The sequence below is a fragment of the Myotis brandtii genome, unplaced genomic scaffold (genome assembly GCF_000412655.1).
Source record: "Myotis brandtii unplaced genomic scaffold, ASM41265v1 scaffold196, whole genome shotgun sequence".
NCBI classification, from domain to species: Eukaryota; Metazoa; Chordata; class Mammalia; order Chiroptera; family Vespertilionidae; genus Myotis; species Myotis brandtii.
Genome location: NW_005357311.1, coordinates 3,526,648 through 3,543,888, shown reverse-complemented (window position 1 = coordinate 3,543,888; position 17,241 = coordinate 3,526,648). Strand labels below are relative to the sequence as shown.

Genomic DNA, 17,241 nt, shown 5'->3' with positions numbered 1-17,241 from the left:
ATGCGGACCTCAGCATATTTTGCTTCCTCATTTTTATTTGGGCGGGGCTTTCATCCTGGCATGTCAGACAGGGGCCGGCAGGACTCCACTGAACGTCTGCTGTTTTCTCCTTGCAGAGTGGCTTCACTCCGCTCCACATAGCGGCTCACTATGGAAACATCAATGTAGCCACGTTGCTGTTAAACCGAGCGGCCGCCGTGGACTTCACTGCAAGGGTAAGAGCGCTGCCCTGGGTGCGCCTTTAAAGCATTTGAAGTGATTCTTACCCTTCCTTTCCCAGCACGAGCAGGAGGTGGAGGCAGGTGGCCTTGCTTTGAAACAGGTGTGGTATTTCCTAGCAGAAAAAATAAACCAAGATGGGGTTGAGGGGTGATAAATACATGTACGGGAATATATGGGAGATATGGCTCAAGTAATCCTGACTGGAAACCACCAACCTTTCCGCAAGTTGAAATGTCTGAGACTGGTAGAAATTGGTCACGTGCAGCCACTGGGGCTTTAGGTATCAGGATCTTGACCTTCTGGTTGGGAATGCTCTGGGATATCTGGATGAGGCCCTAACTTGAGAACCCAAATAATAGAAGCCATCTTTTGCTTTTATCTTCTGTCCCCTCCAAACTAGCATAGTGAGTAACAAGATTCTGTCACCTGAGTGAGCTCATAGTCCTGGAGAAAGGAATTGGCGTCCTGTGTATCGTGGACAGCAATTGGACGCTTGACCAGAGTAACTGCTCAGAATGTAAAAGTCGGCTCAGTGCTAGGCTTACTCCTCAGAAACATCATCATCAGAAGTAGAAATGAAGAAGAAAGCAGATTGGAGCAGTGGCTAAAAGCGTGGCCTCGGGATTCAGTCTCCCTGAGTTCAAATTTGGGCTTTAATTTTCCTCTCTCTGTCCACCAGTTTCCTCCTTTGTAAGATAAAAGAATATGAATTATAATGTTATATGATAATAAAATATTAGTATCACTCCCCCAGTGGGTCACTGTGAGAATTAAGAACAGAGAGTGTGTGTAAAGCACTTGGCCATGTCTGACATATCACCATCGACAGCAGCAGCAGCACTGATTTTGAACATAACATTTGAAGTATTCGTTTTGCTGAAACCTCACTTGTTCGAGGAGAAACAGAGTTAGATCACATAGGGAGATATAGGGCATAATATTAGTACTAGCAGTATCAGCAGCAGTAAACGTAATACTGTCTTGGAAGGAGTTACTGGGTGCAGATGCCCAGCTAAGCATTTTTGCCTCGTTTATTCTTATATCCAGAAAAGTATTACTTATCCCTGTTTTACAGAAGAGGAAACCAAGGCTTAGAGATAAGAAGTAGCTGGTCCAGGATGACAGCTTGAAAATGAGAAAAGGCAGGATTTCAGCCCCCAAACACGTACTCGCTCCCGTGTTTCGTCTCCCATAGGTGACTTTCGGGATTCTTTTTTCTTTTTCTTATAATTTATTAGTCCAATAAAAATTAGTAAGAGCTCAGCTTGCACTAATATGAAAGCTATTTCCTACCCTATCGTCATCAGCTTGCTAAGAGCCTTCCTGGTTTCAGTGACTTGGGAGTGCCCGTCAGCTCATGCCGCTCTGTTCTTCCTGTATCCGCTGCATCCTTAGGCTTCAGTGACAGGCAGACCTGAGGGCTAGTTTGACGTTTCGGACGACAAAGTTAGGCACCTCTTTAAGTCAAGTAAAAAGCAGGCATGTCAATATTTACACTGAGGTTCTTGTCTGTAAGATGCATTGCTCTGGTTTTATTTCTGTAATTCACAGTATGATGAGAACCTCATTAAGTCACATCTTCTAAATGGGACATTTGGAAAATCATGTCAGGGTAGTGTCTGAAGTTTGTCTGTGTGCCACTGGTTCGGAAATGTCCTGATGCTGCAGAAAATAAGAAGAATGGAACAATGTTTAAGCAACATAAGGGGGCAAATTACTGTATTTTCAGCATCAAAGCAATTCCAAAGCATCCATTTACATTGAAACAATGATGTGGTAATTACAAATGATGCTAATGTATCGAGTAAACATCAATGGAGACCTTAGAGGAATGTTGTTAAAGTTGCCTGAGTTACCATATAAGATTTAAAATAATTGCATGTGGTTTTGTTTAACACATGTTAAAATTCAGACTTGTTACTGGTTTGAAAAGCATTTAGTCCAGTCATGCCTAATCAATGAGGCCTAATAGTATTCTGAGCTGAAGAATGTGGTAGAATTTGATCATCCCTTATAGGCTGCCTGCTCTGTGCTTCCCTCTGTGCTTGGTGATGGATGACTTGCTTTAGAGTATCGGGAAGAACTGGTCTTCATAAAGAGCTTGAGAAACCCATTTTGGTTCCAAATCTCTAGTAATTCTATTTCATAATAATCCAGCATCTATAGGGTCTGGATTAATATTTTTATTAATCTCCTTTTGGGCATCAGCCCAGTTAATCACCCTACTGCTTGCCCCGTTCAGATCCTAGCCATGTGATGCCCAGATCACATGGTTATTTTTCTGTGGCATTATCAACTTCGTTTTTCAAGTGGTCCATTTTCTCCAAATCGGATTTTATTACCCTCCTCTTGCTTTGTCTTTTCTACCTTCTTTCTCCCCCAGTACTTTGAAGTATAACTGGGCTAGTTGGGTCATATTCCAGGTCACCACCCTCAAGAATGTAACAGAAATAGCAGGTGAAAAGGTAAGATGCCCTGAACTGATGAGATCAGATTTTACCTGGCCAGGCCACGGAGGATCTTTAAGCTACATTTGCTGAGAACTGGCAGCAAGTCATGGGCTTCGGGAACCGGGTTTAGATAGAGATACTGATTAAATGGTTAGAGAGAAAGCCAACAACAAAGCTACCTTTGTCTGAGGGGCTGTGATTTCTGTTTCCTGGCTGTGACAGATCATGGAAGAGGGGCAGGTGTTGTCTTGTAGTTCTTTGTGGGTGGACGGCATAGCCTAGGGCTGTGGTCGGCAAACTGAGGCTCTTGAGCCACATGCAGCTCTTTGGCCCCTTGAGTGTGGCCACGAAGTTTTAATCGCACTGTACGTGCGCGCCCGCACATGGTATTTTGTGGAAGAGCCACACTCAAGGGGCCGCAGTTTGCCGACCACTGGCCTAGGGAATGGCTGTCCTCTAGGAAAGAGAGCTGGAAGACATGGGCAAGGCCACCAGTTGTGAAATAATTTCCTGCAAACAACGGGTATGCATTTCCAAAGCAGACAAGAGGCAGAAATAAACACAGTGTGACTAAAGGGAGTATGCAATAAAGCGGATTGCTTTCTTTGCATTTTTGCAGGATTAGCTAATTTATGCAGCAATAAAGCAGATCCTAGCCTATGAAGAAAGTATACCCCTGCGTAGCAATTACGGTAACCGATTTATGCCAAATGGACCTGTTTATCAACACCTTTCCTTAGATTTTTATTATGATGTCAGTTTTGATTTTTGTGTTGTAATTTTCCTAGGTACATGTAAGCTATCCTGTCTGATATTTTCTATATTTCCTTCTGGGTTACCCATGAAGACCTGCTCAGCCTCGCGGGTCCACTGCAGGGAGTTAATGGAGAAGCTGCTGTATGCTGCCATGCAGCGTCAGCATTCTTCATTCTTTGAATTGAGTCTGCTGAGGTGGCGTTGACACTGTCTAAATTTATGGGTGACCCTTGCTCTCGACAAATCATTCTAACTCTCTTGGGAAGAGAGGGTAACCAAGGCACACCAGAGCTGCTACTGATTATCATTCCAGGAAGGAGCATTTGTGCACGGGAGCAAATAAAGGCAAATTATATTATGTGGATGCTTGCAAAGTCCCTTTTATTGATTGAGGAAGAGAGATTGATATCTTGCTGGCTAAGAGTTTTTTCATCAAATATAATGGACCACCTAACTTAATCTTCACACTTGTCATTGACCTTCCTCTTGTAAAGTATTATTCAACTTCCCATCTGGGGAAGATAATTGAATTTTCAAATTCTTCTGTTGGCCTTGTTTATTTAGTACTTTTTGGTTTGAGTGCTATACCTCATTTGTTTCCAAAAGGACTTCAGGTAGTGCACAGGTTAAAATATACAAAGTAGGACATGTAAGAAGGAAAGCGAAAAAGTGTTTGTTACCAGCGCTGGAATAAACTAGTGAATACAACTAGAGAATAAATTTAGGTCTTAGGGACGTTGATATATGTAATGGAAAGAGAAACATGGTTATCTATAAAAACAATTTTGTGTGTGTGAAATAACTAAAATATGATTTTTATTATGTGAATTACATAGTTGACAGTATCTTTAATTACTGCACTTCAGAAGGATCAATTCTTACTGCCTCGTCCTTTTCATGCTAAATCTCCACCCGTGAAGGCCCCTTGCCGAGGGTGGCTGAGTGATTGAGCTAGGTCAGTGGTTCTCAACCTTCCTAATGCCCTGACCCGTTAATACAGTTCCTCATGTTGTGGTGACCCCCAACCATAAAATTATTTTCGTTGCTACTTCATAACTGTAATTTTGCTACTGTTATGAATCGTCATGTAAATATCTGATATGCAGGATGTATTTTCATTGTTACAAATTGAACATAATTAAAGCATAGTGATTAATCACTAAAACAATATGTAATTATATATGTGTTTTCCGATGGTCTTAGGCGACCCCTGTGAAACCGCTGAGCTAGGTGCTTATCTTTATGATGTTTTAATTGTGTGTGATAGAACTTGGCAATGACTACATGGCATGTCCATTGGACTGCCTTTTTCAAACACCAGATGTCTTGAATGAAGTTTTGGCAGGTGCTGGGCCACATTCAGAATTCAATTAAATTACACAAAGGTTTACTTTATTTATTAAATAGTAATTTAATGTTATATTAAAATGAGAGCAGTGTTTTTAGATAGTTTTAACTACTAAGCCTGTTGGTGGAAAAATAAGTGTCAGACGTACATTCTGCCCAAAGAAGAGGCCAATATGGTTCAGCATGTGCATGAGCAAAACAGGATCCAGGGATAGACAATATTTGGAGAGTTCATTTTTTTAATTTAAATTGTTTAAAGTATTACATATGTCTCCTTTTTCCCCCATTGACCTCTCCCTGGCCACTCCCACTCCCCAGCACATGCCCTCACAACCCCCAACTGTGTGTTGGAGATTTCCTTTTTAAGATTAAATTAAAACTAGAAAATAAGCTTCTATTATGAGCTAGACCTGGAGGTTCAGATTTGAGTGACCTGCTGTTCTTACTCTACTAATTTCTTTCATCTCTAAAGTCAACAGTCTCTCCCTGAATTCCCCACAACAGCAGTTGCCAACCGGTGGTCCGTGAGGTCTGAAAGGTTGGAGACCGCTGCCCCAAAGCATGTCTAAGTCTATTCTCTAATGCCAAAAGAGGACTTTTCTAAAAACTTAGGGATTGACAGAAAGGCAAAGCTGGCAGATTGATTCAGGACAACACTGTCCCCAGAGTCTACAGGCTGTTGACCCCGCCCTCTGGGTACCATCCTCTGGAGCCCCAAAGGGCACCATGTTGCAAAATCAAGCTCACTCCCCACCAGTGGGAACCACTTTTACTTTGTCTCTCTTAGCCAGAGTCCAAGCCCCTTAACCTCATCTCTGGGCACAGTGGGAGCGGAAAACCCTGCTTCCTCTTCAACTGAGAAATCTTCAATTTAAATTTTTATTTATCTCCTTTAAAATTCTGTTCCTCATTCTCAAGAACCACCTTTCAGGTGCTCGGTACTCACCTGTAGCTAGCGGCTATTCTGTTAACACAGTATACATAACATTTCCATCATCACAGAAAGGTCTGGACAAAGTTGAGACACTGTCATTCTGAGGCCCTCCTTCCCTTCAGTGGCACAATAATCCGTAAAGGTAAACGTTGCCCCAAGGAAAATGATCCTTTAAATCAGTGGTTCTCAACCTGTGGGTCGCGACCCCTTTGGGGGTTGAACGACCCTTTCACAGGGGTCACCCAAGACCATCGGAAAACACATATATAATTACATATTGTTTTTGTGATTAATCACTATGCTTTAATTATGTTCAATTTGTAACAATGAAAATACATCTTGCATATCAGATATTTACATTATGATTCATAACAGTAGCAAAATTACAGTTATGAAGTAGCAACGGAAATAATTTTATGGTTGGGGGTCACCACAACATGAGGAACTGTATTAAAGGGTCACAGCATTAGGAAGGTTGAGAACCGCTGCTTTAAATAGTCATGCAGAGCAATTTCACTGCCAATAGACTTGCCCCTTTTGGCTCCAAAATTTTTTGTCTTTCCCATTTTGTCACCAGAAACCACCACCACCAAAATCAACAATAAAACTGAAATCCTCTTCCAAATAGGAATAAACATAACCACTGAAAACATAAAAATAGCAATTTCTCCCCAATTTGTGTCATGGAGAGTTCAGAAATACCAAAAATTGAGGTAGATCTCAACTGAGCTCTCCAATTGCCAAGGATTGTGGCACATGGTTAATTTCTGTGAATTTTTGTTTTTCATCTGTGTGAAGAATGCTAGTATTCTTTTCCTCAAAGAAGCTCTCTAACCCCCTAAAATAAGCCCCTCCCCCTTAACCACACTATATGTCTTCATCGCCCCCTTATACTTTCTAATGGTAGGCATTAAATATAGTTTTATTTATACGATTTTTTTGTCTTGAATATTCTATTTGTTTTCTAATCCCCTTGAAGGCTTAGTCATCATCCTCTGTCTCCAGCTTCTCACCTGGTAATATCCTCTTCCCAATTGCTCATCTTGTGCTCGGCTCTGTGACCTTGGCTTTAACATGAACTTCAGTCTTCCGGGGAAGGACTGAGCAACAGAGAACATGTTTCTTGCTGCTTAGATTTTTTTTTTTTTTTTTAGGAGAGGAAGGCATTGTTTTTTCAGGGAATCATTCCTTACTGCACTACAGGGAGACATGACCTTTGTCTTTGCTGCCTCGCAGCCCTCTGTCTACTGTACCTTTCATGAAGTGGTACCTTGGACATACTAATGTGCCACTGCATTGCATTCAGCCAGAGAGCTCCAAATATGAAACTATCAAGGCCCTGCCTGTTACGTAGTAAGTGCTCAGTAGAGGGTCCGCCTTTCTTCTATAGGAGGAGTTCATAATAATAATGATTTGAAGTAGTTATAATTTGAGTATTAAGTTCCAGTCTCTTTCTTAAGCATTTTATATGTATTAACTCAACAATCGTATGAGGGCTGAAGTGGAGGTGTAATGAAATACATCTTCCATATCCTGTTCTTCACCTCATTTGCAAGACTTTGAATTCCTCAAGGACAGGCCTGTGTATTATTACTCACTGTGAATTCCCAGCACCTAGCACTGGGAGGACTCGATATATATTTATTGAATTCAAGAATGAATGAAGAAATAACTTCGTCTTTCTTAACCACTACACCTGGGTATCCAGTACCTACTTAAACCTGCTTTCCTCAAGTCCTGTTCCACTCCCTAGCCTGTCAGAATTTCAGGTTGACCCCCACCTGGTGTTAGGGAACTGCTTGCCGTTATTAAAGGAGATTATTAAAGGAGAGGAGAGATCCGCAGGATTCAAATAGAGGAATTGAGGTCAGTGCACCAAACCCAAGTATTGAATCTCAGATGCCAAAAGGCAAGTTTGTGTAGTATTTGTAAGACATGTTTCTCAGCAGTGTGGATGACCCTGGAAGACAAGCCTGGAGTAAAGGGCTGCTGCCAAGCTTAAGGGTGTTTTAAGCATGGCCTCCGACGCGTGCTATCAAGACCCGATCAAAGCCACCACCAGAGGGTGCTAGAAAGGACATCAGCCACTCAAACAGGGATGGGCATCACTTCTGTATGAGTGTAGCAGACGTTTGTAATGATTTTATAATGTGCAGAGCTTCTGAAGACTCTAGTTAGGTGTGTGGTGGTGACATTGCACATATATTTTAAACATATTTTCCCCTCATTATATGATTCATTTTCAGATAAAATACAATAAAGCAAAGAGAGAAAATAAAAACCACCCATGACAGTCCTAATATATTCTTTTTAACATTTAGATATCTGTCCTTAAAAAGACCAAACACACACATAAATACATTCATTTTCATTGACACAAATTTTCAAATATAGATTTAACTCCTTGTATAAGGCTCAACCACATTAAAGCCAAAGACAGTTTTTTAAAATGGGTTCTATAATCCTCCTTCAGAATGAAAATGGGGATTTTAGAGGCTTGGCAAAGGAATGTGAGTTATGGGAAAGTAGCTATGTGACTACTGCATTAACCATATTCTTGTTTCCATGGTGATATTAACATATCAGGGGGAACAAAGCCAGGAAGTGGGGGATATACCTTTTATAGAGAACTTGCTCTAAGCTTGCCATGCAGTCTCATTCCTGCTCTTTGCATTTCACTCCCTGGATACCACATCAAAGAAGAATCTCATATAATCTTAAAGGAATATTTTAATCCCAGAATCTGTAAGTACATTTGAACACACTAACATCTACCAGTGTTACGGGATCTGTGCTGCCCTTCATCTGAGGAGATGAGAGATTTCAGTCACCACCTTGTCTGACAGTGATGGAGGTGGCTTTTGGCTTCCCTTCCCTTCCCGTTCACAGTAGAGAGTAGGTACAGCGTCAGAGCAAACAGCATCGCAGCCAGCTGGCTGCAATCCCGCACTGGCCCTGCGGTTCACTCTGTGTGCTCTTCGACAATGTATTCATGCTTCAGCGTGATCATCCATAAAATGGGCCCAATAACAATACCTAATGCAGAGTCATTGAGATGACCGAATGAAATAATCTGTATAAATTGCTTAGCGCAGTGCTTGACCCAGGACACGGGGACCAGGGCCATAGCCACATTTGTGGTGGTTGCTATTGCTTTCCCCCAGGAGGGGACCCATCATCATAAGACACATCCACCTGTAAAGCATGACGTGGCAAGCAGGTGGCACCATGGCAGCTCTCTGAGTATTTCTGGAACTAGTCAGAAGCGTGGCTTCCCCGAATGTTGCAGTTACATGGCTTGCAGTGGTGTTTGCCACCTGAGGAGGTCAGCCTTTAAGAAACTATGTATGTGGCGTTGCTTGAGACAGTAAGAACTCCAATAAAAAAATCATAGAAGCTGGAAGGTGCGGATTTCTCTGTCTCACTTGCCCTTTTTCAGTCTGTGCTCTGCTTCCTGCCGTGCTTGTTCTAGAAGTGTTGCTGTGAGATCATCTTCAAGGACCCAAGTGGATTCCACTTTGCAGTTCTGTATCGTTAAGTTCTCTTAAGGTGTAGGAGTTGGCAGAACTGGCTTTATTGCTGTGCACTGTAAAAGAGAATTATTCAATAGCTGTAGAATTTTTACTTCCTCCCGAGCGTGCAAATCGCAGCCAAGGACTACTGTGCGCCTCTGCTGCACATTCCGGAGCATTGTACACACTCACTGTCAGACGGTGCGTTTGAATTTGTTCAGGTGCAGCCTGGTCCCCTCCTGAGCACTGCAGGCTCGTCTATGAGAAAACCCTGCTCTTCTCCCTCGGGCGGCCTGAAGAATATGCAGGAGGGGCGAAGGGGCACCTAGAAGGAAGAGGTTAGGACTTGGCAGAAGCAAAAGGTGGCAAAGGAGTGGACTTGGGACCCGTGCACAGTCATTTCCTGTGTCTTAAATCAGGATGATCCAAGAAAACAAGTTCAGGCAGGAGATCAGCGTGGACTAGCATAGTTGAAAAAAATTGAAAAGCCAAACTGTGATGGAAATACAGGGATTAGAACTCCAAGAAATGGAGAGTGACCAATCGCACAAGTGAAGTGAGATGACAAGAGCAATGAGTCCAACCCTGGAGCTGAGCTGATCGTGCAGATGGAAAAGAGTCATTGCAGGTTTTGTCCCCCTTTTTTGAGATATAATTGACATATAACTGTAAGTTTGAGGTGTACAGCATGTCGGTTTGATACATTTATATATTGCAATATGATGACTACAGTACTGTGAGCTAACACCACTATCACATCACTCAATTACCATTTCTTTTTTTTTTTTTGTCTTGGCAACAGTTAAGATCTAGTCTCTTAGCAACTTTGACGTTATAACAGTATTGTTTTCTGTAATCACTATGCTGTGCATTAGATCTCTAGGACTTATTTACCTACTAGTTGCAAGTTTGTACCCTGAGATAACATTTCCCAATGTCCCAAACCCCTGGTAACCACCATTCTGCTGTTTTCACAAGTCATTGCAGGTCCTTGAGTGGAGACGTGCGATGGGACAGTAGTGTTTAAGATGCGTGATGGCCGGCCTGGGAGGGGGATGAGGAGGCCTGGCTCGGAGCTGTGGCAGACTCAGCCGCACAAGGAGAGGCATATCTGACTCCTGGTGTGATGCTTCTCTCCCCGTAGATAACTGCTCTGGAGTCTTGCTTGTTCCACTGGTTCTCAGTAGAAAGGGGAGCACTCCTCTCCTTGGAATAACAATGCCCCAACCAAAATGCCACCGACACCCACACGGAATCATGCTGGACTGATTTACAGCCAATAGAGAGGTGGGATGTCCCAGGATGGGGAGAAAGGGCCCAGAAGTTCATGTTCGGTCTGGAATGGTTCCCCAGAGCCATTGAGCTTCCCCCAGCGATGCAGCTGTAAGAGTGGTTGGGCTAGAAGACCTTGAGGGTCCTTTCAGCCCATATTACTGAGACCTTGAACTGTGAAGTGGGAAAACTTTACCCAAAATTTAAACCAATGTAGGTAATACCTTCCATTTATAACTAGGTACTAGGTACTATAGTAAGTTTTCTATATATTATTTCATTTATTCTCCACAGTCATCCTGTGGGGTGTGGGTATGGTTTCTGTTTTACACTGGAAAGCAAGAAGTTAAATAACTTGTGCAAAGCCACACAGCGTTAAGGTGGTAGAGCTTGAGCTAAGAAATAGCAAGGTTAACACAGTAAAATATAACAATGAAAACAACAAAGTGAAATAAACTGCATTCGACTGTGCAGTTCATACTCTGGTAAGATCAGAGGCGATGCAATGGGTACTGAGCTTTGGACTTAATCCAGGGTCATCGCTGGGAAGCCAGAACTGACAGCAGCCTCGCTTGTACCAGCTGGCGATGCGTTTTCTGCCTGCGCCAGGACTGCAAAATGAATTAAGGACAGTTTTAAAAGATTAGAAAGGGGTTTTTCTTATAATAAATCCTGTTACACATTTGAAACGTTTTAATTGAAAGACTAGCAAACCTGAAAACCTGACAAATCATCAAATTCATTCTAAAAATAATGCATCCACATGTATGCTGTATTCTATTTATTGTTATCTCTATTCTACATTTTTGTATCCCAGATGATCATGTTTTGAAATGGACTGTTGATATTTAGAAGCTTAATGGCCTTACGACCAAAGGGTAGGAAATACATTTTTCTGTGAAGACAGACAGAGCAGGCTTACCTCTAAAGGGAACAAATCTCTCTGGGTTTGGAAATTAAAAACGGTTTTTCTGCAGCCTCCAAGTCCGAGCCTCGCAGCCAGTTCTCCCCAGCTGGCCCGCAGCCTCCGTTCCCCCAGGTTTGCATGCAGTTCATTTAGGCTGAGGCCTTGCAATCTGTGTTTCTACTGAGTTCCTCAGGTGCTTCTCCAGATCAGGCCCCATTAAAAAACATTGACGGCCCTGGCTTGTTTGGCTCAGTGGATAGAGCGTCGGCCTGCGAACTGAAGGGTCCCCGGTTCAGTTCCAGTCGAGGGCACATGCCTGAGTTGTGGGCTCGATCCCCAGTGGAGGGCATGCAGGAAGCAGCCAATCAATGATTCTCTCTCATCATTGATGTTTCTATCTCTCTCCTTCTCCCTTCCTGTCTGAAATCAATCAAAATATTTTTTAAAGAAATTGACAGATGCCATGCTATGAAAATCTTTCCCTATATAAATTGTCCAAAGTTGAACCATAGAAATCTCAATACTCATTTACTTGTAACAGTTATCTTTACAACACCTCAGATCTAACCTTGAATTTACATCATATTCAGAGCTTACAAAATACTTCTGGATCAGTTGAGACAAGAATAGACATTTTAAAAAATACATTATTATTGATTTCAGAGAGGAAGGGAAAGGGAGGGAGGGAGGGGGGGAGAGAGAGAGAGAAACATCAGTGATGAGAATCACACCCTCTACTGGGGATTGAGCCCACAACCTGGGCCTGTACCCTGACCAGAAATCGAACCCTGACCTCCTGGTTCATAGGTCCAGGTTCAACCACTGAGCAACACCGGCCAGGCGAGAACAGACATTTTTACAGGTAAGCAGACTAAGATCCCAAAAAGTTGTTTGTCTCAGATCCTACTGAGAGTAAAATGGAAGAACAGGGATTTGAATCCAGACCTTCTCACTCATTTCATTCTGTCTCGATACATGACCATCATTCAATGGCAACAATGCCTGATGAAAGCTGAGGACAGGGTGTTAGCCACTGGAAGAGCAGCGTCATCTCATTAAGACAGGTGTACAGCACACAGACAAGGCAATTTGCACCAAACCGACTGTGTGTTTTTTGAAACCATCTTTCTTTAGAAACTTCAAAGACACTGTTTACACATTTTGACATGTTTGAAATTTCAGCAAATGTCTAACTTATCCAAAGACCAAGTGAGGGCAGGATACCCGAGAAACCAATAGTTTCAAGTTAACTGACATCTCAAAAGCCTTACAGGAGTGCCTTAACTTTTTGGAGGAGAAAGAAAAATGTTCAACTCGGATATAAATTCAGTTGCAGAATTATCAGAAATGCTACAGATATGTAGAAAATGTATCATTGTAAAGCCCCTTACTATTTATGTTTTTTAGAATTTTTATAATAGAGTGTTTCAAAAAAAGGGCAGACTTTTTAAACGTATAGCATTTTTAGAAATATTACAGGAAATCTTATATATTAAAAGGCTAATATGCAAATTGTCCCCTCGACCGGGAGTTCAACTGGGAGTTCGACCAGGGGCGGGGCCAGCCAACTGCCCGCGGCCCCTGCCCCTGGCCAGCCAGTTGGCCGGCCGAGAGTGATTGGGGGCGGGACCGGCCAGGGGAAAGGGCCTTGGGCACTTGGCTGGCCAGCCCCCCCTGCATTGGGGTGGTGGCGGGCCAATCGCGTGGGACCGGCTGAGGGAGGGGCTGCAGGCGGTTGGCCAGCCATTGGGATGGGGGGAGCCGATCAGGACCGCAGTGCGCATCAAAGCAACTGGTCATTCTGGCATTCTGGTCACTTGGCTTTTACATATATAGATAATAGATCACCTAAGGTTGAGTTCTTCTTTAAGAAAAACCCTACTTATGTGTCAGACTGAAGGCTGGAGTGTTTATTATCTTCCACTGTTTGTAATTTTCCTGGTTATAGCATTGAAATTCCCAGTTCTTATTAACAGTATCATTTGTTTGCATATATTTTATGGATTTCTTAGGGCATTAAAAACTTAGACATTTTCATAAAAAGAAATGAGGTAATGATACATATAACATAATGGATGAACCTTGAAAACATTATGCTGAGTGAAAGAAGACAGACACAAAAGGTGACATATTGTATGATTCCATTGATATGAAATTTCTAGAATAGGCAAATCCATAAAGGCAATAGATCAGTGGTTTCTAGGGACTGGGAGGGAGGACAGAGGAATGGAAAGTGATTGCTTAATGGTATGGGGTTTCTTTTTGTTTTAATTTATTTTTCAGTTGACATATATTATTTTAGTTTCAGATATATATCATAGTGATTAGACATATACCTTACAAAGTGATCACCCTGATAAGTCTAGTACCTATCTGACAAGTACAGAATATGGGCTTCTTTGGGGGATGATAAAAATGTTCTAAATAAATACTAGTGATGGTTACACAACTTGTGAATATACTAAAAACCACTAAATTGTACGTTTGCAAATAGCCAATTTTATGGTATGTGAATTGAATCTCAATAAACCTGCTCTAAAATAATCTATCAGACAAGATTTAAGGTAGACAAAAATTTACCGAAAAAAAAAAAAAAGCTTTTATACCTTCAAGGAAATGAAAGGAAACAGGAATTTAATTCTTTATTTTTCTACATTATATCAAAAGATATGACTGTTAAATATTATTTACCAAAAATTTATTGCCTCTTCTGTGCCTGGAGATTAGCAAATGTGACCTTGTAGGGGAAGGAAAAACTTTTTCCTCTATCTTCTTAGGTTCAGTTCCTGGGACCATGCAAATTAAACTGACTAAAGACAAACTAACAGGAGAACAGGTTTGTGTATTCATAGAAAAGAAGTGAAGGCCCACAGATGCTGTTAGACCCTGGAGGGATACATACTATTTTAACAAAGGATGATATATTTTTGGAGAATGACAAGACAAAGGCAAGGGGTTTGGGGCTGCTAGGGGTGGTAAATTATAGGGAGATAAATATATGAGGGAGAGAACTAAGGTAGAAAAAGTTTGTTTAGTAAGGTTTGTTTTGCAGATCAAGTTGTGCCTTCTCCATGGATGTGTGATGAAGAGGCATCCTCCTCTTCCTGGCAAGGGAGAGGAAGACACCTTTACAAAAGGAAATGTATGCCTTGCCTTTAGACAGAAAGGGGGAGGACAGAGAGCTCAAAACAAAGATTTTTTTCAAAAGGTATATATATCTACATGGTGAACAAGGACGCTAATAAGCCTTGCTAAATGTTTTTCCTGTGCTTTCTCTGTGTACCTAGTAATCATTTTGTTTCTATTTATAATAGAAATAGTACTAAAGTATAAGAGATGCTAAAATATAGGTTTTAAATGCAAACCATGATCACATTAAAATCCTTATTTTCAGACATCTTGTTTTGCCACTCTGACTTTTTGTTTATTACCGTTAAGAGAAGTAACTTGGAAACATTATTGCAAGTGGTAAGAATAGCAGAAGATCCCAGATACCTTCTCAACTTAACATTTAATTATTTTAGAATTTGCACTCAGTTGAGACAATATTAAGGAACTAAACTAAAGACATCATATTAATCTTTTGTTCTCTAAAGGACTTCAAGTGCTATCATCCACCTACTCTTTCACTTGGTGATAACCTCCCCAGACATTTTAGAAAAGATGAGAAAGTGGAGGAGATCAGAAATCCACTGCCCTTTATATATTTAAATGGGATAAAAAGTCTGCCACTTATTACAAGTAAGGTAGGAATGGCCTAGGTTTGATTTTGTGGTGTTGCAGAAATGATCTTGCTTTAGTGATTATTTCATAAAGGAACTTGGCTACCACCTCAGCTGGGTTTTTTCAGAAACAGATCAGAAATAGGCAAGCAATTCCACCACTTTCCAGCAGAGGGAGCTGTTTCTTCCAAGTCCTTGATTTTAAAAGTATGGCACTCACATTTCTATTTTGTTAAATACCACACGTACCTATCACGTTACAGCAGCCATGGTCCTGCCCCCAAGTCCCCTTCCTCTCTGCCACTATTGCCCAGCCATGGGACTTCTGAAGTTTTCACACACTGAGCTGTGCTGAGCTGACCCTTCTCTAACACCTTTGCATTCATCCTGAGAACTGGCAACCTCAACACCTTCTTAGAGCTCACCAATTATTTCAGGTCCACATGTTTTTTTCTCCCCACATTTTTCATTATGTACTTGTGAGATGTGGTCATTGCATACATTTTTTGAAATATCTACACCATATGATAATAAAAAGAACAGTAGTTGCTAACACTTTTATAGTGTTTACCTAATGCCAAGCACCATTCTTAAGACTCCATGCTTATTAACTCACTAGGGGCCCAGTGCACAAATTCGTGCACCTTGAAAGGAACTGTGGGCCACGAAGCTGAGGTGGACACAGAGGCAGGTCTCAGCCCATTCTCCGTGCCCCTGCCCAGTTCCTCCCACTGCAGCCCCTGATCCCCTGTCTGCTGGCAGCCGCGCTCCCACCACTGCCGCTCCCACATGCTGACAGCCCCGGGCCCACTCGCACCCGCTGACAGCACAGAGCAATTGGGGCCGGCGCCATCAGCGGGTGCGAGCGGCGGCTGCTGTCCCAATCGCCCCTCAGGAGCAAAGTGGAGAAGCCTCAGGGATGATTGGGGCCAGCAGCTGCCGCTCGCACCTGCTGATGGCACCGAGCGATTGGGACCTGCGCCAGGCGCTGGCAGTGGATGTGAGCAGCAGCTCTGGCACCGGTTGAGGGTGTGAGCATGGCCAGCGCTGGCAGTGGGTGCGAGTGGCGGCCCCAGCACTGGCAGGAGGTGGGAGCGCCGGGCAGGATGGTGGCACGCAGGAGCAAAGAATTTTCAGTAACCACCAGAGGTTCACCCCAATGACAGTGACTGGCGCCCCACCTTGGTCTGGCACCCCCGTTCACCTGCTTCACCATCCTGCCTTGGTCAACACCCGCCAAGGTCCGCGCTCTGCCGCCTGCTGCAGATGCCCGCCATGTTCTGCATGCACCCACTGGTGGTCAGCACACATCATAGCAACCAGTTTGGTTGTTCTGCTGTTCGGTCTATTTGCATATTAGGGTTTTATATATATATAGATTAGCCTGATTTTACAGATAGGAAATCTGTGATGTAAAGAAATTAAATAAACTTCACTGAAGTTATGCAGCTAGTGTGGAGTAGGCCTGGAATTTTTTTTAAGATTTTTTTTATTGATTTTTAGAGGGAAACATAGAAATGAGAGAAGAACATCAATAGTCTCCTCCTGCAGCAACACCACCCCCCACTCCCACCAGGGATTCAACCCCAAACCCCAGCATGTGCTTTGAACATCCTGGCAGCCTTTCCGTGTATGGGAGGACACCCAACCACCTGAGCTGCACTGGCCAGTGCAGGGCCTGGGGTTTGAACCCAAGCATTCGAGCTCCATAGTACTCTCTCTTAACTTACTGCACAACTGACTCCTATACTTTCTTACCTCTTATCATGCTATTTGGTACTCCAAAAATGCTTTAATAGTGAGCATTGGTTCCATGTGTGTACTACTTATAAGTGCAGAGTCAGCATGGTCTAGTGAAAGAAGCCAATACTTTGGGGTCATACATATTATGGTAGCTTGGTGACCTTTGGCAAGTTATTTATTTATTTATTTATTTATTTATTTATTTATTTTTAGTTTTAGTTGCCTCATCCTATCTAATAATAGACAAACATGGTAATTAACCGTACCTCTGACACTCTTCCCATTGGCTAATCAGCATATCCTTATGCAAATTAACTGCCAACCAAGATGGCGGCCGGCAGCCAGGCACTGAAGCGAACAGGAGGCTTGCTTGCTC

The 17,241-nt window shown here is 42.5% G+C and overlaps 1 protein-coding gene across 10 annotated transcripts in view; it reads left to right on the top strand.

The window, feature by feature from the left end:
- ANK3 (ankyrin 3, node of Ranvier (ankyrin G)) overlaps nucleotides 1-17,241 on the top strand; it is a 465,310-nt gene that overhangs the window by 278,270 nt on the left and 169,799 nt on the right. For all 10 annotated transcript variants that reach the window (XM_014538720.1, XM_014538719.1, XM_014538725.1 and 7 more), the window contains one exon: nucleotides 117-215. In XM_014538720.1, the coding sequence (XP_014394206.1) occupies nucleotides 117-215 (99 nt within the window). The remainder of the gene's footprint in view (nucleotides 1-116; nucleotides 216-17,241) is intronic.